The sequence below is a fragment of the Chanos chanos genome, chromosome 12 (assembly GCF_902362185.1).
Source record: "Chanos chanos chromosome 12, fChaCha1.1, whole genome shotgun sequence".
Taxonomy (NCBI): Eukaryota; Metazoa; Chordata; class Actinopteri; order Gonorynchiformes; family Chanidae; genus Chanos; species Chanos chanos.
The window spans coordinates 12,306,951-12,329,838 of record NC_044506.1 but is presented as its reverse complement, the minus strand read 5'-3'; the positions used below and the strand labels follow the sequence as shown (position 1 = coordinate 12,329,838).

General features: G+C 42.2%; 1 protein-coding gene across 1 annotated transcript in view; it reads right to left on the bottom strand.

Annotated features, from left to right (window-relative positions):
* Positions 1–22,888, bottom strand: part of adgrb2 (adhesion G protein-coupled receptor B2) — a 133,869-nt gene that overhangs the window by 29,482 nt on the left and 81,499 nt on the right. Inside the window, exons 16-21 of the mRNA XM_030789535.1 lie at positions 15,986–16,115; positions 6,692–6,795; positions 4,958–5,060; positions 3,582–3,732; positions 1,185–1,254; positions 346–412 (exon numbers count right to left, since the gene is read on the bottom strand). Coding sequence (XP_030645395.1) covers positions 346–412; positions 1,185–1,254; positions 3,582–3,732; positions 4,958–5,060; positions 6,692–6,795; positions 15,986–16,115 — 625 coding nt within the window. The remainder of the gene's footprint in view (positions 1–345; positions 413–1,184; positions 1,255–3,581; positions 3,733–4,957; positions 5,061–6,691; positions 6,796–15,985; positions 16,116–22,888) is intronic.

Genomic DNA, 22,888 nt, shown 5'->3' with positions numbered 1-22,888 from the left:
CACACACACACACACACACACACACACACACAGACACAGACACACACAAACACACACACACTCACACACACCCACCCACACACACACACACACACACACACATTTGCTAGGCTTATTTTTCTCAAAACATTTACTCATGCATTCACTCATGCTACACTAATGAAAATTAAAGACACCACACAGGAATATGCCCTCTATTCTTTTAACTCTGGGCATAAAATTTGAATACTTTTTGCTCTTGGCTAATGTCATCCAACTTTATACTAAACTAGCAATCGGCTTTTTCCTGTAAGAAATGTGGGCAAGGTGTCTGACTGACTGGAAATTACAGTGGAAATAACTTACCAGTACAATGACAGCAGCTGGCCCAACAAATGCATAGAGGAGCCCCCCCTCTAGGGACAACCAGCAACTAAGAGAGAGAGAGAGACAGCGAGAAAGAGAGAGAGAGAGAGAGAGTCACTCGCTCAGTGCGATAGTGTTAGGTAAGAAATCAAAAGAGCTTACCAAAGTCTGTTAAGATAATGATTGACTTTCTGAATGTGTTTTGTTGTGCTTATGCTCATACTGGAGAGCAAAACGCAGCTCATTATCACAGCTCTTCTCTCCCTCACTCCAGTATCCAGTGTTGTATATATATATATATATATATATATATATATAAAAAACATGTACATGCTGTGACCAATGTGTGAAAAACGTCCTAACATACTCTCCGTTCCATTAGGACTACACACTAATGCACCGCTGAGTTGAGCACTGTTCTAAGGGCAGTCTGGAGAACAGTTGGCACTCATAGAAAGCACATGCACTCGTTTTAAAGTAATGTGGGAAATACACTGGATTTGCCATTTCAGTCCCTCTGTTGGGAATCCATATAGCAACAGTATCTACATGAAGTTCTACAGGCTCTCAGTTTGACACTGTAGTTGACGATTAGATTAAATGTTTCAGTCCTAAGCTTGGCGATAAGACATAGGGAAACACAGCAGATGCAGTAGTCTCTGAAGAGGAATCGAACCACCTTGAAATATTTCTAACGGGGGTAGTGAGGGAAAACGGCCAGTACACAGAGCCAAGGACTGCAGACTGCGGGAGCTATTTGGACTTGTGGTTTTCTTTTGCCTCAGGTGGTGATAGATTTGATGTTAAGGTCAGAAGAGAGAGAGCGTATGGTTACTCACTAGCTCGGTGTACCATAACCTCTGGCCCTGGTGAATCCTACAGACACAGCAACAACAAGAGCTGGAAGACCTGCAAACCACAGAGGGGAAGATGTTTGTGAGATCAGGGTAGGGGAGAGAGAGAGAGAGAGAGAGAGAGAGAGAGAAAAACAAGACAGCGATGGAAATGTAAAAGAGTGGAGCGTGAGTTTGAAAGAGCAGAAAACAAAAAAAAAAAAAGATAATTTGATAAAAGAGAAAAGTACACAACACCCATAATAGCAAATGAAGGAAAATTGCTGGCAGCATAATTACCGCTAAAAACACAACCACAAATACTAACTTTCAGCTGCACGAGGAAAAAAAAAAAAAAAAATTCTATTGAATCTCGCTTTATAGTCTCAAGTGCCTTTCTGCCGTAAGTATGAAAAACATTCTCATTGTAGGAAAAAAAGAATGTGGTTAGGTAACAGGCTCTTGGCCGAACGAATATGTTCATTCTGCATCGTTTCATGCACAAGTGCACACTGAGTTCAGACACACAATTCCATCCTGTGCACAGTGGCCTTCCCAATTCTGTGTACCTTGTTTAAGTATCTTCTACTGCAGTGGTTCTCTATCCCCCCCTCGGGGGGACCTCTGTTCTGCACGTTTTGCATCTTTCCCTGCTCTACCCACCTGACTGAACTCATCGGCGGCACTTTTGATTGGCTGAGCACACCTGATTTAATCAAAAGCGTGTTAGTCACACTAATCAGGTGTGTTCGGAGCTAGGATAGACAGAAGATATGCAGAGCAGGGGTTCCCCCTCAGGGGCGGGATTGAGAAACACTGCTCGACTGAGCTCTTATACCACCTATCAACTTTCCTCAACTCAGTCAGAGTACTTCTAAAGTGTCTTTAAAGGGTTCCACAATGTTCTCCTCCATAACTGCTTGCTGAGTGTTCACTAAAGAGTATAGAAGACGCTTTTGTGCGAACTTTGAAATAAATCCAATGCCAGCAAAGTCTTAACTTACTATTTATATTTAGGTTGAAAGCTAAACCTAAGCTTTAAAATGGACTTTTATACATGTGGTGAATATAATGTTCTATATGCTTATGTTCCCTTGTTTATGAGGCTTTTATTTCTTTCATTCTCTTTCTCCTTCTTTCAAAGTGTTCTCTAACTTACAACAGCTTGTCACTGCAGTGGTATGCTGTCCTTCTATCCTTTCTATGGTAATGTTTTCTCTTTCTAACACAATCTGTTTCTTCAATTTTCCACTTAACCTCCAGTGTTTCCATGGAAAGTGTATTCTCTAGAAAACCCAAGCTGGACTTGTGGCAGTGTTGCTCTCTGATGTTGGGACCTTAACCCACTCCTCCTGCTGCTATCTCTAATGAGTTTGCCATGAGAGGCAGGGAAGGCTTGCTTTAGTCATGTGTTAATTATCCCTATCAATTATGTGTTCCCTCTGTCTGTGTGCAACATTGCCACTTAATGAGCTTGCGACTGAAATATTCATGTAATTAACAATGCTCTGATTAACTCTGAAAATTAAATGGCATTTTAAAAAAAAAATGAGAGAAAAAAAAACCAAAAAAAAAAAAAACCCCTTGAATTTATAAAAGGGAAGGGCAGAGAAAAAGAGGAGAGCACAAATCAGTCAAATATGGCATGAGGAAGACAACTTTACATTAAATCATAATGTACTTTCTGCCCAGAGTTCCTAACAAACCTGTGTGAACACCCTGGTGTTACCATGGTGATGCATTTATATAAGCTGGTTAGCAATGAAAGCCAAGTAAATGCTACGTTCTTAGCGGAATTCTCGCGTTTGTACATTTCCACAGATGCATTTTACATCTCAGTTCTCGATAACAGCAAACCTGTATGCTGTCTGTAGAAAAGTGATATGCTACTCTAATGTTTTATCTTCTAAGTTCATCTCTGAAATAATAGATGAGATATTTCAAGGTATATCACACAAAACTGATACTAAGAGTAACTGAACAGGCGTATCTTTGAATCCAGCATGTGACAGACAGCTGCTATCCTTTGTGTTTTTCATCCTAAAACTCACTGGCTTCTTATACGAGAACAACACTGGAATGAAGAGGACATTTCAGTTGCCAAAGGCACATTCCAGATTGAGGTCAATAAACTGGTTAATGCTGAATGAAGGCTGAAATGCCAGACCGATAATGTGCTTCCCATTCAGATTTTTGTAAATGAAAAGACTTGTGAAACAGTAGAGAATCATTTAGAAGGATTATATCAGACTATGATGGCTTAGCTACATCATATTAGGATATAATACTTTTAAATGATTCTCTGAAAAATATCCCGACGCTCCAGCATTGGCAGTAATGTTAACTCAGTATACGGTTTGTCATTTGAGTTTTGTCTGTGACTGTTTTAATGAGGTGCCCTACCCCAGCCCAGGCACAGGAAACGCTTTCGAATGAGGCGGGTTCTCATCTTGCCAATCACTGCCAAGTAGGATTGCCACGCCTCTGTCAGCACCCAACAGAAAGAGGCCAGAAAGAAGAAGTGCAGAAAGGCAGCCGTCATAGTGCACAGACCCTATAGAAAGAGAGAATGATAAGCAAAAGAAGGAAAGAGAAGGGAGAGAGAGAGAGAGAGAGAGAGAGAGAGAGAGTGAAGTCAAGATGTGAGAGAGATATAGATCTACAAGTACAAGCAAAGGTGTAGTAGATGTCCCTGGCATTCATTTTAGATCGAAGTTGCGATAGAGACATTGAGACGAAAAAAGGTATAAAAGGAGAAGCCACTGAAGATTGAGTTTCATACAACCAAAATTGGCTGGTTCGATCAGTTAACTTTCAGTGCCCTTCTGAACATCGCACCGCCATGGAGAAAAGACTGCAAAAGATTAGCAGCTACTGCTGTGTGAAGTGGAAGAAGTGTGTGCAAATTAGCTCTCGTGCGCTTTTCGAGCTGCTGCTGAGCGTTGGAGCTCGACAAGTAAGAAATAAAGGGAAAAAAAAGGAAATTGAGGGAAAAGGATGTGTGATTCGAGTGGGTGGCAAACCGAGGAGGAATCTCACATTGAGAAAGAGAGACACACACAAAATCTGGCAAGAGTTAGCATAAGCTACGGTAGTTATACACTAAAAGGGCAGAGATGCTAATGCTAACTACATCTACAGTTTCCAAATGTCTCTGAAAATGAGAGGGATTTGGCATGATTAGTGGCTTTAAAATTCAAGCTTAGAGATATATTCTCAAACTAATACTATGAACTGTACCCACAGAGCACTGTGTAATCAAACGTTTGGCCTGGATAGCAATGAGTTCCGGTAAGCGCCGTTTCTCTCAGGCTCTGTCAGTTTCTACCATAACTTTAATAAATAACAAAACAAAAAACAAAACAAAACAAACAAACAAACAAACAAAAAAAACTGGCACAGTCACAAGTTGCTCTGATGTCTATTCTCACACCCTGTCAAAAATAAGTAACATAACTGACACAAAATTGATCCCGCCCCCTAAAAGGCCCCAAATATCTGTCTCTGCTTGTCTGAAAGTTAGCCTTCAACTTGGCAGTTCAATGAGATTCTAACATGACCGTTTACATAATGTCAAGACAGACCTCTGAACTGAGGCCTCTTTCTAGCTGATTCAGCACGGCATTGTCTAAGCCCTGTTTCTTACAGGAGCATTGTGTTGAAGCAAATGTCATAGCTTGACACTTCAGGATAGTATTTCAATTTATCAGTCAAAGCTGGACTATCGACAAACAAACATTTAAACCCACACACACACAGACACCCACGCGCACACGTACCTTACTGAGCGTCTGAGACTGTCCCACCAGTATGAGCACATTAGAGGCCAATATAGAGAGGCAGAAATTCACAAGGATGATGGACCTCTCTGAACGAATGTACCTGAGAGGGGCGGGGGAGGGGAGGGGAGGGGGGGGGGTGAGAGAGAGGGACAGAGAGAGATTAAACATTTTGTTGACTGTACATACACCTATCAGGGGTTAAAATCAGTGTCTTTGACACTGGTCTTTTACAATAACACATGTAGAGAGCAGATGATATCACTGATGCCCCGTTGATGGCCTGACTTTAAGGCTAAAACACCCAGATCGAGGAACAGAATAGATTAGTTCATCAACTGCTGAGTCCTGTGATCCCACCTTCCCACAGCCCTATACAAACGGACAATGGCTCCACACTCCAGATCAATGACCTTCTTTAGGTTTCTCTTAGAGAGCTGGAGGTTGCTGCGATAAGCTTTTTTGATGATTTGCCAGGTCCTTTAAGCCTGGACAGATGAAGCATGAGCATTAGAGACTGCACTATCCACTCTCCACTCCTGTTCGCTAAGTCCTGGAGAGGGAAGGGAGGCCTCAATTGTGGCCGTGTGTGTGTGTGTGTGTGTGTGTGTGTGTGTGCGCGCGTGTGCGTTTGCGTTTGCGTGTGTGTGTATTAGAGTGGGAGAGCTATATGTGTATTACGTTGCCTTACTGAGTTGTCTAATAAGCAGTTAATACGATCCTTGCCACTTTATTATGGAACTGAATCTTTCAGTATAAACACTTCTCTCAGCATATTTGTTTGTACTCCTCTGTTCCTGTCACTTTAAGTCATTATGAATGTGGACACTACTGAGTCCTAACATTCTTTGGGACATTTGGACAGAGACATTGTTGTGTCATGTGATTTTCCCAAACCATCTGCTGCGTGCTTGTGCTGTTAGCGTCTGGTGTATTCACTATCTCCACTATCCTGGTCGCTCTCCACATAATCCAGCACACCACAGCCTGTGTCCGTCATCTCTCATTTGTTCCCAATTACAGCTAATTGCAGTTTTGGCTCAACTCAGATCTATGTCCCGCCAGCGTCAACACTATGCTTCTGTCATCTCTCATGGAGAGTGGTCAGTCACAATAAAAAAGAATCACACCAGGGTTTTTTTTTTCTTTTTTTTGGATCCTTCTGAAAAAGGCACTAAAAACAAAGAGCCATTAGTCTGTTCAGCTGTGTCTGTGTCTCCAGTTACAACTTTTATCATTAAGCTGTAGAACTGGGAGAACCCCTAACTGTCTTATTATCAGTTAGAACATATCACGGTTATGATCAGTTTGAAAATGTCCTATTTCTGATCAGTTAGAACACATCCCATTTCTGATCGGTTAGAACACATCCCATTTATGAACAGTTAGAGCATATCACATGTTACATTTGGATTGAGAGAGGCTCAGTAATTATTCTACCCCTTTTTTGTGTCCTCTTTCAGAAAAGCTTTCTGTCCTTGATTTTTTTTTTTTTTTTTTTGTATATTCCATCTGACATTTCATTCAGCAAAGTAACAGGCTATATTTTTAGAGAATTAATTTAATAAATGCACATACATTTCTCTGAAGGAAAGATTGTGGCATGACAGCCAGTCTTTGATTGGATGAAGTGGTCTAATATGAGTCAAGCATGGATCATCATAATGTAAGCGTGAAAGTGGAGGCGCTTGAAAGAGAGTGATAGGGGAGTATTAGGGGCTTTGGGGAACTTACCTCCAGAAGGCAGCATAGATGAGCAGCAGAATCAACAGAGCTGTACAGGACACCCCACAGCCCACCATGAGGGGCACAGATGGCAAACTGGAGGGTCCCATGTCCTTTGGGAAAGAGGTAGAGGGTAGGGGTTGTGGGGGGTTGGGTTAGTACTTAATATCTACACGTTATACATAACGCGGTCAGGTTAAAATATCATAAGGTACACATAAAGAAAATCGAAATAAATGTATAATATTGACACTCAAATGCAGTGATATTCTAAAGATTTACTGGACAGAGTAAAAGAGAGAGTGGGGAGAGGATGTGTTCCCAGGGTCAGAGGGGGTTATCACGACTGAAGGAGTAGAGGCCCTCTCTCTAAATGCAGACTAAAAGCCAAAGGAGGCACTCCAAATGACCATACTGACCTCCTTCAGTGATTCTCCCTCTGTCTCTTTCTCTCCAGTCTCTCCTCTTTCCCCAGCTCTTTATTTCTCTATTTATCTCAGTTTCTATCCATCACACTGAGTTTCCTCTTTCCAATTTCTTTAACTTGTTCCCATCACTGTTCCCTGTGTTGTCTTTTTCCTCAGAAATGTCCTTACTTTATTCTCTCCTTCTCCATACGTCAATAGCTTTTGCTCTTTTCTTTTTTTTTTTTTTTTTGCCCCGTCCTTCTAAATGATCTCTGAGTCATATCTTTTGAAGGGCAGAAAAGGCCAGAGGAGGTGGTCCTCTCGTTTCATTTCTGGGTTAAGGAGGAGTAACCCTTCTTCATGACAGGACTGTGGGGTAATTACGAACCCCACATGACTGCTTGGGTCTGTTTGTGTACAGCGTGGTGCGACAGACCAGCAGAACAAGGCCAAATGCTGTGTTGGCACCCTACAATTTACCTTGTATTAGATCCCAAGATTACCTCTTTCATGAAAAATAAATAAATAAAAATAAATAAATAAATAAAATAAATAAATAAAATGTTTGACAAGACGGATCACAGGGACATTGAATGAAACTTCTTTTGCAAAACTCCCCCTAACCAAACCACTTCAAAATTCACCTTAAAAAGTGCATCACTGTTCCAACTTTACTCTCTCAAACTGTAAGACAAATATGGCTGGAAGATATGAAGTCCTTTAAGATGCGCCCTGTGGCTCTTTTAAACAGACTGTGCACTGCTTATGAATGTTAAAACCTAAAATCACACATTTACTGCTTAAAATATTCCCAACCACACAGGAAATTCATCACCTCCCAGACCCTGTACCTTCACCCCTCAATCGGTTTGAGATACATTTAGGTGTGGAGATGCCAGCACTGGGGTGAGAGTTAACTGAGAGAGAGAGAGAGAGAGAGAGAGAGAGAGAGAGAGAGAGAGGGAGCGAGAGAGAGAGAGAGAGAGAGAGAGAGAGAGAGAGAGAGAGAGAGAGAGAGAGGGAGCGAGAGAGAGAGAGAGAGAGAGAGAGAGAGAGAGAAAGTGTGTATGGAGTTTGAATTGAAAGTTTTATGGCAACAGTGTCATTGAAACTGGCATATTCAGGTATCACAGGTGGCGCCGTCTAAAAAGCATTGCCTACATCTTGCATGCACACCGACAAACTACTTTGTCCTTAGAATTCTAACATACATTGCTGTTTCACAAATCCAGTCCTGCATTGTGACAGGGCTATTTTTTTTTACTTTCTAGCCTGACACAAACACATCCAATTTAAACAATCTATGACTTGACATTTAGCAGACAATCTGATTCAAGTCCCCATCTGAAGGAACCATGTGGCAGTCGGAAGTGATTTACACTATAAAGATATTTCATGTTCGGTTTGTTTAGAATCTGTTGACTACTACAATCAGTTATCTGTCTGTGTAAAATCTACAGGAAGGAGATAGAGCCATGTTTTCTTTCCTCTCAGGTGTCCAGCCATATACATAAATGTCACTACTAAAACAAAAGAGATGAAAAAACAAGAGATAAAAAAAGACAACATAAGAGAGAAGGGGTCTGTGACACAGAGAGAGAGAGAGAGAGAGAGAGAGAGAGAGAGAGAGAGAGAGAGAGAGAACACAACCTCACTTCAATCAGTCTGAGAGAGGAAGCCCGCCTGCTTTTTCAATTCTCCAGCAGACCATCAAACAAATCTACACAGTCCAGCCAGCCAGACAACCACAGAATATCAATAATCAAAATTAATAGAAAGAAAGGGAAAATGGAAGGATTAAAAATGTCCTCATAGAGGAGAGCAAGACAGAGGACTTCAGAGAGAGAGAGAGAGAGGGGTCAGGTAAAATGAGATATAGGAAAAAAGGCAGAGTTTTCATGTCTTTTCAAAGATTTATGCAAATCACAAAACATAGCCTGGTCACAGAGGCCATCTCTTAATGTTTCTTGATGAGGAAGGTCAGTCAGACTAGACAATAATGTAGAAAGACAACAACCTCAACAGACGTTTTCTTTGTGAATATATTTATGCATCATTCCCTCTTTATGCCTGCAACATGCAGTTTAGTCAGTATTCATTCTGATCATGTGAAGCACATCACCACATTATAACAAAGACACAACATATGTAAGATGGTCAAATGATTATTATCACTCTGAGTCATATTACTTTGATCGGCCATGTCCCCTTTCATTCGTAACTCACTTTGGTTATATACCAATAGAGTGTCAGACGGTGAGATTTAATCAAAAATGTCCTACGTGGGGAGGTCATGTGAGCATGTATAGCACCCCCAGAGAGAGGAGTTGGAGAAAGAAAGAGAGAGAGAGAGAGAGAGGGAGAGAGAGAGAGAGAGATACGCTCAGTAAGCTACAGCCGGCTTTCATTAAGAGAGCGGAGGCCTGAGGCATCCACACCATAAGCCCTGTCCTAAATAGGCATGCCAGATACGGGGAGCGAAGAGACCCGTCTGCGCTTTGGCTATGCTCGCCTCTGATTGGCTCCTGAGAGTTTGCCACGGCGCAAAAATTACAGGGGGAATCATGGGGCCGTCTATCCCAGCAGCCCCTGGGGCAGAGTGGAGCTCCTGAGTGATCAGGGGCTGCTTCTATTTTCAGCTCAGGAAGTTTAACCTACTTCTCCACCCTCTCACCGCCATGTGGAGGCTTATCCTCCCTCATCTCTCTCTCTCTCTCTCTCTCTCTCTCTCTCTCTCTCTCTTGCTCTTTCTTTCTCTTTATTACTAAAATTATTCATTATGACAACAAGCGACTCTCTCACTAAACTTAAACAAAAGAAAAGAAAGTAAAAGAACACAGACTTTTGGGAAAGACTGTGGCATGAGGTGAAACAAAACAAATGAACGACTGGACTGGGGGGAGTGAGAGAGAAAGTGAGAGAGAGAGAGAGAAAGAGAGAGAGAGAGGGTGACAGAGCGGAGGAAAGTGAACGTCTGCATAAATCATACAGATTTATGTTTCTTGGGCACTGCTGCTCACGTCTCTGTTGTGTTCTTTAGTAAGAGAGACAATATTCAGCTGTCACTTCTGTCCGCTTCAGAGAACTGCCGACCATTTTAACATATACACATGTAATTCTTCACGCTCCCAGGATGCTTGTTATCCTTGAAATTTTTAAAAAAGTGCCAGAGAAGCAGACATCTTTGCGAGAGCAGTAGCACTAGAGAAAACCACAGGCCCAAAGCTAAGGACAGAGGCCAGGTTCATCATCATCATCATCATCATTATCATCCAGAGCTTCCTCAGCCCTTGAACACAAACCTCAGCCACCTACTTATGATTTAGTTTCTTAGAAGGCGACTTCTAAAAACCTTTTGTGGAACTTTGGCTTAAAATAGAAAGGCGTAAGATCTAATTAGCATTGAACTCAATATGAATGTGGGGCTTGTTGTACTAGCTACAGTATAAAGTTAATTTTAGATTCAGGGCCACAGGGTTATGGAGGGGCAACAGGGACCTGGAACTCAAATAACCGTGTTACAAAGCATTCTGACTAAGGGAAAGGACCGAGACTGAACGCTGAGAACAAACGTGATGGCCACATTAGCATTCATGCAGCTAGCCCATGCTTTGATGATTCTAAGTTTCTTTTTGCTGTTTTTGTGTGTGTGTGTATGTGTGTGTGTGTGTGTGTGTGTGTGTGTGTGTGTGTGTGTTTGTGTGTGTGTGTATTTTTAAATACTGATTTAGGGCACAAATGACTCAAAGACTGATAGGACAGTTTAATTTGCTTATAATATTTCAAGCCACAAACAAAGGGTAACACCCTAAGACGTAGTGAAATAGAGGTCATGAAGAGATTGATAGTGGAGCAATAAATACATACATAAATAAATACAACAACTACTACCACTACTACTGCTACTACTACTAATGATAATAATTAAATAATAATAATAATTTCATGTTTATACACTTTTAATACACTGTACCAGGTTCCAAGTGTGTTAGAAACAAAATAAAAACATACATCATAAAATGTCAAAGGAAGAACAAAAGACCTCCATTTACTGGCCTCCACAGTGTAGTTAAGGAAGTGGGGATTATAGAGGCGGGTGACAAAATGAATGGCACCCAGTGGTGTCTAAATTCTGGAGGGTGGTGTGTTTGTCATCCATTCGCAGGGAAGTCAAATCTGTCACCCAGCCCCCAGCACATAAGCTGACAATCCAGATCCCCTGGTACAGCAGAGGGCTTTCGTCCTTCAGCCAGCCAGCCACAGAATCTGTTAACATGCATCACAGGTAGGGCCGCTGGTGCCCGCACAGACGCTTGTGTGTGTGTGTGTGTGTGTGTGTGTGCACGTTAGCCTGTACAATACCTGAGCATTTGTCTTGCTGTATTTCTCTTTGCCATACTGCTCCTAATTTAATCTTGCATGACAATAATTCCGTTTAATCACAAAGGGCGGCTGACACACAGCAAATTGCTTCAGTGCAAAATAACCACTTTCCACTCAGTGCCTACAACTCCCAACATTCATCAGCGAGTAAACGGTTAATACATAACGGATGTGTGCTATGGAACAAGCATATCATTCTCAGGATTCACCGGGACTTGAATCTCAAGTGCAATGCAGCAGTAAGGGTTAAAAATTGGCTTGTGTGGCCGAGATCACCTGGGCTTCTTAAATAAAATGGAAGGGTAACCCTGTTAAATAGCGGTTGGCTGGTCAGGCCATGCCTCACTAAAGGACTGCAGGAGGAAAAACAGGATTAGCAGGCAATGCTCGCTTCACTGTGAACTGACTGCAATGACAGCAGCAGCTTAAACCTCCACCCTCCTTCTCTTCCCTATTAAACATGGAGTTAATCCAGTGCTTCCCTCTCTCTCTCTCTCTCTCTCTCTCCCCGTTACTCCACCAACAGGCTTGGGGACAAGCTGTCTGTGGTGGGCTGCAGATACAGAGCAGTGAGCCATGGATAAAAGCGATAATGTATGTGTGCAGGTGAATGTATGTATGTGTCTTTGTGAATCTTTTCTGAATACACCTAAATGTGCATTTAAGTGACACTTACAGAAACAGTGAAGTGTTAAGCTTCATGTTAATGCATTCAATCTCATACTGGGTAAAAGCTCCAAAACAGGAGAAGAGTAGAATGCCAAGGCATGCCGCAGAAGCTTCGTGAACAATAAAGGATCTTGAACAGCAAGCGTTAGAAAATGAAAGTTTTTCAGGACATGCTCAATGAAAGTGTGTGCGCACGCGCGTGTGTGTGTGTGTGTATGTGTGTGTGTTCATTTTTTACTAACATAGAAAGACATCTGACTGGAAGGACACGGTTCTAGTGGGGATGCTAGGAAAATTGAGAAATTGGAGTCAAATCATAGTTCCCTTTAGCTAAAAAACATGGCATAGGTGCTTTATTTAGTAATGCATATTGATGTTACTGGTAAAACTAAAAGAATGAAACTGTTTATTTGGTTAGGGTTAGGGTTAAATTGTTATTCTTTACTTCTGGTATAAGGGAAGTCAAAGGTCAGTCCCCAGAACGTAGCATACAATGTATGCATGTGTGTGTGTGTGTGTGTGCGTGCGTGCGTGCATGCGTGTACATGAGACAGAGATTGCAAATCCCAATCTCCTCTAATTTTCCTCCTGAAATGATTCACTGTTTCTTTCTTGATCAATAACCGACTCCACTTTAATCCATTCAGCATCATTGCAAACACCTCTCGTTCGACTTCATATTTTAAAATGGCCGATAATAGCTCCTCAGAATACAAACAAACATTTCAGTCCTGAGAACAATTAGAGTTAGAACTCAGTTCTTATCACAGTAATGGCACGTTTTCTCTTTCCCCCCCTCAAATTTGCCACTAAAGTTTCCACTGTGAGGGGGGGGGGGGGGGGGGGGGCACTGCAGTTGAACAGAGTGCTTTTCTGGTGTGTGAAGAACATTAAGAAACCTGATGAAGATGCGTTGACCTGTATGTAACGGGTCACCGAGCCTGACTAATGGAGGAAAAATGACTCTTCAGCTAATGGCGCTGTTTATTCCCCGTTTCCAAATGTCACTAGGCTGACGAACAGACTGCGTCTACCCAGCTCACACTGATGATGTCACACAGAGGGGGAGGGAGGAAAAAAAAAAAAAAAGTCAATTAAAGTGCGTTAGGGAAAGTTTGCTTCCAGCTCTAGGTCAGAGAGACATGGAAATTTGCCAGCAGTTGGAATCGTTTTAGTCTGGTTTTAGATGGTGTGGAAACGAATTGCTCATGGAAAGAGTCAAGCTAGATTCGAGGAAGCATGACCTGGTTTGAGCGACTCTTCGATTTAAATGATAATAATAACAAAATCATGATATTGAGCTAATAATGTAGATTTTAGACAAGAACTAAAATACAGTGAAGGCAACCTACTGAAAGCTTCCACTCTTTTGTAGGAAAATGCCATCTATCAAGATGAACGGTACAAAAGCTAGAGCTTAGAAAGCAATTTCATATCACAATAACAGCCTATAGTTTTCAAACGACTTACACAGAAATGGATTAGAGCTGCCTCTCTTTCCCTTCCACTTGTGAAGTACTTTAGCCAAACAATAAAAGGTATGTTTACAGATTCATCTGTCCCTTTGCAGGGGGAAAAAAAATCCTGCAACTTTCCTCGTAATAGTCACCTGTGAAATGGCAGAAGACTATAAAAACACTGAGTATGAAGCTACACGGTGATGTGAATGTCAACAGCAAAATATATAGAGGCTGCATCACAAACATGAATATGAAACAGTGCAGTCTCCATAAAGAGGTCATGTGATGATTGCACATTAGTCTGGACTAAAGACGGGCTGTATACTTATGGCTTTATGCATTTCTCTATCTCACGGGCATTCGTACGGATCACGGTCACTGCTATGTATTAAAACTTCATGGAAAATCATACCAAGGTCTTTCAACCCTCTTCTGTGTTTCTAGTTTTCTCATTTCAGCTTACTGCGTATTCTCTCTCTCTTTCTCTTTCCCTCTCCCTCTCTCTCTTTTTCTCACTTCTTTCTCCCAGATTCCTTTCTTTCTCTTTTCTCTGTCTCCAGCCTTCATGTCTGAAATTGGCAAGGTCTCTCCATCTTGCTCTTTCCCGTACCAACCACCTCAACAGGATTTGTCCATAAGTGGCAATATAGCTCTGTGCTCTCACTCTATGCTCTCTCTCTCACTCTCTCACTGTCTCTCTCTCTCTCTCTCTATCTGTGCTCTTTTTCTGTCTGTCTGTCTGCCTCTCTTTCTCTCTCTGTCTCTGTGCTCTTTATCTGTCTGTCTGTCTGTCTGCCTGCCTGTCTGTCTGTCCCTCTCTCTCTCTTTCTCTCTCTCCCCGTCTGTCTCTGTGTGTGTCTCTCTTGCTCTGGCCTGGCCTGGCCTGCTGTGAAAGGCTGTAGTTGAATGCCAGCTATGCCCAGACCAGCCCCTGTGACTGGTCGCTGGCTCCTCTCCTGGCCCCATATTGCTCATTCCTCAGGGCTATTTTCCATCTCCCAGCATCCCCTTCACCCACTGCGCATATCAATCACTCTAATGGGGATGCTTTCAGATAGGGAGAAAAAACACAGCTAAACAAAAGTGGGTCAGCCTCCCTGCACTGGTGACTTGTGCTAGGGAGGAAGGGAGAAAAAAAAAAAAGACAGATAAAGAGAGAGGGCGAGAGAGTGATGGAGGCCATGTGTTAGTCAGAGAGGTTTTGTCTGCCCACGGCTATGTGGTGGCTCTTCACTCCCATTAGTACCAATAAGGAGTCAATAGTATTTACAGCCGCACGGACATGACCCACCGCGGCTAAAAGCCAAGGAACATCACGTCACCTTCAACACCAACAGTCTACAACAGATAAGACTCTAAATTACTCACCACAACATGAAAGACTGAGCAGGGTCATAAAACAAAAAGCACAGGCCCCACATACTTACATGGAACATATTAAATTAAAAAAAATTAAAACTAATTGTTTGGCAGTTAAAAAGCAAGAAACATCATGACAGAATGTTAAAAACCAACTGGAAACTGGTTAACTAAGATAAACTAAGCTAAGCTAAGCTAATGTCAGCTAATATCAAAAAAGCTAGATCATCTGACAAAGCTAAGATGTCAAGCTCAGCGAACAAAGCTAACACTGAGCGAGCAGATCCAACGTGTATCAAGATATCTGCACGGCACCTCAAGGCATTCAACCATTTTTCCTCCCTCACAGCGATTATGCCTGTATGTGTTAAAACCTGCCACTGACACTTCTGTTATTTTCAAAAGCATGACAAACACACACACACACACGCACACACAAACAAGATTTAGCACATCTCAACATACAAGAACAATAACAACAACAACAACAACAACACCAAAAATTCATCCAGCATCCTCCGCTAAGGCTGTGAAAACTACCTACCACTCCACCACATCTTCTGTCAGCTGCTAGTCAAAAATGACAGGCTTGATCCTACGGCCCAATAGTTCAACAATCTCTGACAGCTCTATAATTACCAAAGAACAGAGTGTTTACCCTCTGTTTACTGTGAGACGCAATGTTGCATGACTGTCACCTCATTAACAAACCAGTCGCATCCCCCCTATCCGCCACAGCTGTTAAGGTTGAAAACTAAGCATACAGTGCAGTCAAAAGAAAAATCATCCCCCAAAAGAGCCTCTAACCAATCTTTTTACTTTCTTCTTGTCTTGATTCGAAAGAGCGACTAAATGCGTTGTTCGAGAATGTTCTGCCAAACGTCACAGTGTGGAGAAGTTCCTAAGAGGTCAGTGATCCTGTTTTTGATGTTGGTGGCCCTGTCATGTTTAGCTAATGTAAAACTCCCAAGAGTGCGTTTAAAAGACGACGCAGTGGGATGATAGAAAGTAATGGAAACACTCACCGGGTCTTTAGCTTTCTGCGCTAACACTGCAAAGGTGGAGATCTTGCTGCAGAGACATTTGGTGTGAAGTGCCGGGGATGGAAGTGTTTGGCAACCCTCTGTGTCCCAGTTTTCGTCTTCGTCAGCCTCTCTGTTTGTGACGAGGAGGACACAAAACACCACACACACACACACACACACACACAGAGGGAGACAAAGTGAGAGAATTAATTAGGGTTTTCATGAATGAGACATGGAAGGGTCTATGTGAGAGTTCTGTAAGTTGCATAATTGGCTGATGGCGTTGCCCATTTCAAAGATTCACTCTTTATTAGTTATTCTCGTCCTTTTCTCTCTCTTCTCTATCATACATTCTCAAACTGCCTTCCTCTACGCTTCGTTCTTTTCCTCTCATTCTTTTTCTAAATCCTGACTGTCAGTCAAAATCTCTCCCATTTACACTTGTCAGTGTCACATATCATGCCACTGTCTCTCTTATTCTCACTCTCACACGCATCATCCTTTGACAGTCCCTGTGTGCTCCAATCCTTCAAAGATTATCTAACCGTTCCAACTGTAAAAAACTTTGATGCTTCCTGTCCCCGGCTCTGTAAATGTTCCTCCCTTTTTATGCCCTCCCTTTTATGAAATAAGTGAATTTCCCCACCCGAAACTGACAATACCTCTTCTCGCTCTCACGGACATGCTCTCATCCATTTCCAGTTGTTTCACTCACTCTCTCTTTCACTCTATTAGGCTCAGTTTGCCCTCTCCTCTCTGTTGTTAATGAGTTTAAAACCCTCTAATGAAAAGTTTGAACATTCAGCAATCAATGTGAGCATTCAGTGCAATTAATTGATCTAATTGCCAGTCTCACCGCAGTGGGCATTAACAGCACATGCCCACGCTGCCTGGCACCGGTACCCGTAGCCACAGACGGCAGACATTACACTTTTCACATATACACATCAGACGCTTTATCTGCATTTTATGATGCACAATAAACACGTATTCCGTTAATTGCATCCTCCTACACCATTTCAAGTATATGATAATGATGGCGATACAGTTTAGGAATCAAATTTAAAGAACCGAGTATCAATGACAACAATTTCTAAGATCTCTATTTAAATGATGTTTCAATGTTTTCATTCTACTTTCCAACCTCCTGAAACCCCAGATCTATCTCTTCTATCCCTTCTCTATTGAGAAAAACTGAACAGTTTTCAAATGAAACAAACAATTCAACACAGACCTCTGCTCTGAACGGCGAATGCCGGTTAATGAAATTCTCTCCAACTCAGTTATGGAAGGAAGCAAGAGACACCCTCGTGGGAAACACAAGGATTCCAGCGTTCGCAGGAGCATATAATTACGAACAGCAAAGAAAGATATGATATTCTATTTCCCATTTACGTGGTTATCATGTTGTGCAGTACAGCGTATTGCAGGCCGAAGGGAGCAGAGGAAACGGCTGCAGCCTGCAGTAAAGACAGTTCATACAGGGAGTGCCCACATTCCCATATAAAGAAATGAAAGCTCAGCTACGCACAGTCTGTGCACCTGAATTACACAAAGTTTTTTTTACGAACATGAAATGTAAATGACTGGCAAATGAACACATTTATGCACATTAATCAACGGTGACGGTTTTTTAATATGGAATTCTAAACCCAGGAGCAGACAAGAGACCTGTCTTCTTAGCTAAAGTTACCAAATTACATTGTAATTAACATTAATACAGCACCAATATTTGGCAATATTTTCAGAAAATTCTTTAAAATTATTTATAACATTAGAGCCTTATAACACTTTAAATAACACTATAAATAATTGATAACACTTTAAATATTTATTGAGCTTTCACATTACCTGATGCAACAAAAAGGAGGGAAGCAGAAATTATTCTCTGAAAAAGCTAATTCTGCTATTCCTTCAACTGATCTGTGAAAATGAAATTCTATTGGTTGAGCAGACCTTAATCACCAATGGCACGTAATCCCAACTGGTGTCTTTATATATATATATGTGTGTGTGTGTGTGTGTGCGTGTGTGTGTGTGCATGCGTGTGTGTGTTTAACACTATCTAAGGCAGGATTTGGTGTGGTGTGCTAGGCCACATGGTGGATTCTAGCCTACTCTTCTGCCCAGTTTGGACAGAAGGCCTCTAAACTGGCAATATTGGTCTGGCACCTGCTTCAGATTAATGTTTATTCCCCAAAAATGCAGCATCTGACCCTGAAAGACATGACTTATCACAGAGGGATGATTTATATATTTGTGTGTGTGTGAGAGTAAGAGAGGGAGTGTGTTGTGTGTGTGTGTGTGTGTGTGTGTATGTGTGTGTGTGTGTGCGTGTGTGTGTGTGCGTGCGCACGCACACGTGTGTGCATGCATGTGTGCATGTGTGTGTGCGTGCGTCTTGCACACAAACAAATTCACATAAACACACACACACATAGGTACACATACATACAAATGCACACGCACACACTCACTCCCTCAGGCACACACAAAGATACAGTCCTTGCACTTAGCGATTCACTCACTCTCATAAAATCACTGAGTTAGTACAAATCTATATAATGCAACATAAGTGCAATCCTTCATCAACTTTGATAGCTCATAGGCTCACATGTGAGTCTGCTCTCTTTGAAAACGTCCTAGACAGAAAACAGTAGTCAGACAGACAAACAACAAGGGCTCTCATGTCCAATTCAAGCAGGAATATTAATCAATAAGATCTGAGATTGCAGGTAGACGGTTAGAGAAAAATGTCAGACAGGTGTAACACACGAGTCAGAAAACTTCTCAAGAGCTTTGGGACTTGCTGAGAAAGAAAGTTATAAAAAAAAAAAAAAAGTCACGCTGTATTCTGTTCATTCAGGTTGCTAGCTGTAAGTGCTGACAGTCTGAAAAAACACCACTTTTGGCACTATTTGCTAATCCTCAGCTGAAAAAATACCTACTAAATTATGCACTGAAATGACATACATTCACACGTGCATAAAATGATGTACAATATACACACGCATACACACTGACATGATCTTCAGTTCAACAGAACTTCAAATGTGCTGTCTAGTCCTACGAGAGGCTCGAATGACTGCAAAAATAACATATAGTATACATAAAGTATAAAGATGTGTGCACAGCATATACACAAATACACATGAACAAATTGTATATGATCACAATTTCTGACATGTTGCCATAAGGTTGAGAGAGAGAGAGAGAGAGAGAGAGAGAGGGAGAGAGAGAGAGAGAGAGAGAGAGAGAGAGAGAGAGACATACCAAAAATAAAATCCTGCAGAGCTGTTTTTTCAAATATGCATACAGCATAATGTACATTCTCCAGCTCCTCTGTTGTACTGTGCCATGCTGTGTGCGCAGTAATGAACAGGCCCAGCGGTTGAGCTTGTCCTTTACCAGGCCGTTATCTTCCCAAAGCCCCGCTCTCATCTCTCCATATGGGACCAGTCTGCACCGATTAAACCAGCCTGATCATTATCGGCAGAAAACTTAAAAGCCCTTTAATTTGTTTTGTTTAAGGCTGTCTAAAGGTGGGGTGTGTTCAGGATTACAGATTAGACCAAATTGATTTTATCTTGTTTTGTTTTACTGCTTAACAAAACCTTTGACACCCAAAATGTGATGGGTCAGGCAAAGTACTTAGCAATGCAGAGGTCACAGAGTTAGCCAAACACTGGACCATTGTTGGCTCAACACTGGTGTGAGAGTTCACGGCCACACTTCCACCGCTGAGCAGTCCTGATAAATTCATAAACTAACATGAAGACAAAGCTCAGGGAAGGTTATGCTGCCTTGACCTAGATCAGAAACCACAGCATGCTCACTAACAAACAAATCAAACATAGAAACACACCACTAATCTGCTCTCGGAACTTTCTTATTTCAGGGTAACAGTTAACTTTAATCTGGTTATGGATGCCTGCCTTCGAAGCTATATGCGTTTGGGAAGTTAATATTGACCAACAGTTCCAAGAAAGAGAGGATGAGGGCGAGAGAGAGAGAGAGAGAGAGAGAGAGAGAGAGAGAGAGAGACAGACAGAGACAGAGAAAGAGAAAGAGAGAAGCAGAGATTGGAAAGAGAGACATATGAACAAAGAGCAGCAAGCTGCTCACTGGAACGTCTGCAGTCATTCAAACTGCAACAGGTCCCTGACAGCTCAGAGTTTAAACAAAGAAGTAGATCCATGTACCCTATTAAAAGGGCGGTTCTAAGATCAAACCGGGTTTTGAGACCACGCCTAAACATTTCACGAAACCGATTTGTACCGGACGTGGAGTAATGGAGCAAAAGAAGAACACGGACTCCCGTCTCCACGTAGCCATGGTAGCTTAGTTAGGAGTTAGGTCTGAGGACAAATCTTCAGATCGCACAAATCGGCTCGTGTGTCAAGGACTCTAGCACACCATCCGTGAAAATGCAGAAACGCGTGAGCTGTGGAGATAAAGGTTCAACATGGAGCTGTAGCATGGGCCACACAGTGACCTATATACACTAACCCAGCCCTATTTCTGTTCCCATGGCTTTCAACTCTACCCTCCTCTCAGGCTCCACCGGCAGTTCGACCTTGTGTGCTTCTGCCAAAGCAAGGGAACCTCAAGCCATCTCACCTCACATACAAAACCTTAACACCCTGAGCTTCTGTTGAATTTGAACTGGTCTTCAACCGAACTCTTCTGTCGGCATGAGAATTTTAACAAAGAAAACAGAGACGCTTTTTGGAATGCCTAAGTAATGACCTTTGTCTCTTTCCCAGCTGCTTTGATTGAGGGATCTTGCTAATGTTGGTGGAAAGATCTGAAAGTGCTTGTCATTGGTTGCTAACCTTTGCTTTCCTGACGTTCATCGCTAAGCTCCTTTAAGGAGATTAGCTTTCCTCCTGATGTGCCATGGAGGGAAATGTAATGCAGGTTAGCGTTGTGAGCGAGACTTAGCTTAAGAAAGTTGTACCAAGAGCTTGTTTGAACACGCACATATGCCATAGAATCAAAGACAGGACACAGGGCAGGAGGGATGAGTACTTAAAACAAAGAGGAACGTTAGCGGAGTTTGTATTCCTCCCTCCAGTAAAAGATGGACCAGGCTAATCTCTCCGCTCCCCTCAATACAGAGGAAAACATGAAACGGGAGGACTAATCTACTGCTTACTACTACTACTTACCACCGAGATCACATACACGACAGGACATGATTGTTCACAAAGTCGAACGTAATGACAACAAAACAAATTGTTTAACAACATGAGTTCCTTTGGCATGATGTTGCATTCTACAGGTTGATATAAGTATGGTTTGTGTTTGCTGTTATTTGGGTGATTTTGATATCTTCTTTAAATGTGCACAACCGTACTCTCTTAAACACACATGCGCACACACACACACACGTGCGCGCACACACTCACACACAGACACACACACACACACACACACACACCTTGTATATATCATGCTCAGAAACAACAAACATCTCACTACACTGCTGCATCACCTCAGAGAGAGCTGTCTTGTTAAAAAAGAACAATAGCCAAACAGCAAAAAACATATCTTCCTCTTCCTTAAGCCCAGTGTCTACAGTTCTCCGTACCTATCTCTCGTGTCCTTTCATCTTTCCATCTCTCTATTTCTGCCATCCAAACATACACACAGTTGCAAAACTAACAGGGGAACAGTTTTTTTTTTTCTTTTTGCCTGCTCATCCCCTCCTTTTTCCATCTGTCCTTCTAATTCTAATCCTCCATCCACGTACAGAAGATTTCTTAAATGCAAAAACCATGTGTCTACTCACCACTCTGTCCAAACGCCATATATTCAAAGTCGAGATTCTGCTATTGAGCACATGAGCTCTCCACGGGATACGAAGTCAGAGTTCCAGCAGCAGCCAACACACTATCATCCCCTGTGTGCCCTGATCTCTCCTCCCCGCCTCAACACAACCACATATACTCCCATTGCCCCTACACACATACAGCAAAGCATACACACACACACACACACACACGCACACACACCGGAGGAAGAGGTGGAGGTTGTTTCCGCTTCAGGAGCTATGAACAGCGGGGCTAAAAATAAACCCGTGTGTGGCACCTTAGTCACACGCGCAGAATGACATGAACACAAACATACAAACACACACTTCAGTGCTCGTAAACAAATTCTAGACAAGCAGGGCTAGTGTGAGCAAGAGTTTACACAGTGCGAGAAGAAGAGAGGACACGGGGGGGGGGGGGGACAAGAGAGAGAGGGATTAAACAGAGGAAAAGACGAAGAAGAAGAAGAAGAAGAAGAAGAAGAAGAAGAAGAAGTGAAAAAAGTAAACAAACAAACGAGCAAAAGATGAGAAAAGGATGAGGAGACCGGGAATGAGAGAGAGAGTGAAAAAAAAAAGGAAAACAGATCATAGAAGGGGATAGAGAGAAAGGTCTTGGATTGGAGACATGTGCGGAGATAACGGCGAATGAGAAAGCTTTTGCAGTGAAATGGATTCCGCATTATCCCAATTCAGCTGATTTTAAGCATAAGACGCTTATAGCTTACTGTCTCACTTCATTATAGGGCCCGGAGGGGAGGGCAATGGGGGGTCAGCTAGGCTGTAATGAAGAGGGTTGAAGTATCTGAGAATCACTGATAACATCATCTCTTCATTTTTAATTACACCCACAACCATATACTTCAAATAACCGCCATTAATATCACTGTCGCTCGCTAACTTTGCTGTAAAGTACTGCTAGTCTGTAAAACTTCTCTATGTGTAGTCAAGCAGGCGAAAAAAAAAAAAAAAAAGGCTGATTTGTAGTTTCCGCGTTGTTCAGGGGCACTGTCCTAATTTTCAGATTGGGGTAGAAGAGTGAGCCTGATTGCGTGGGGTAAAGCGGTGGCTCTTGGCTGAGTCATACG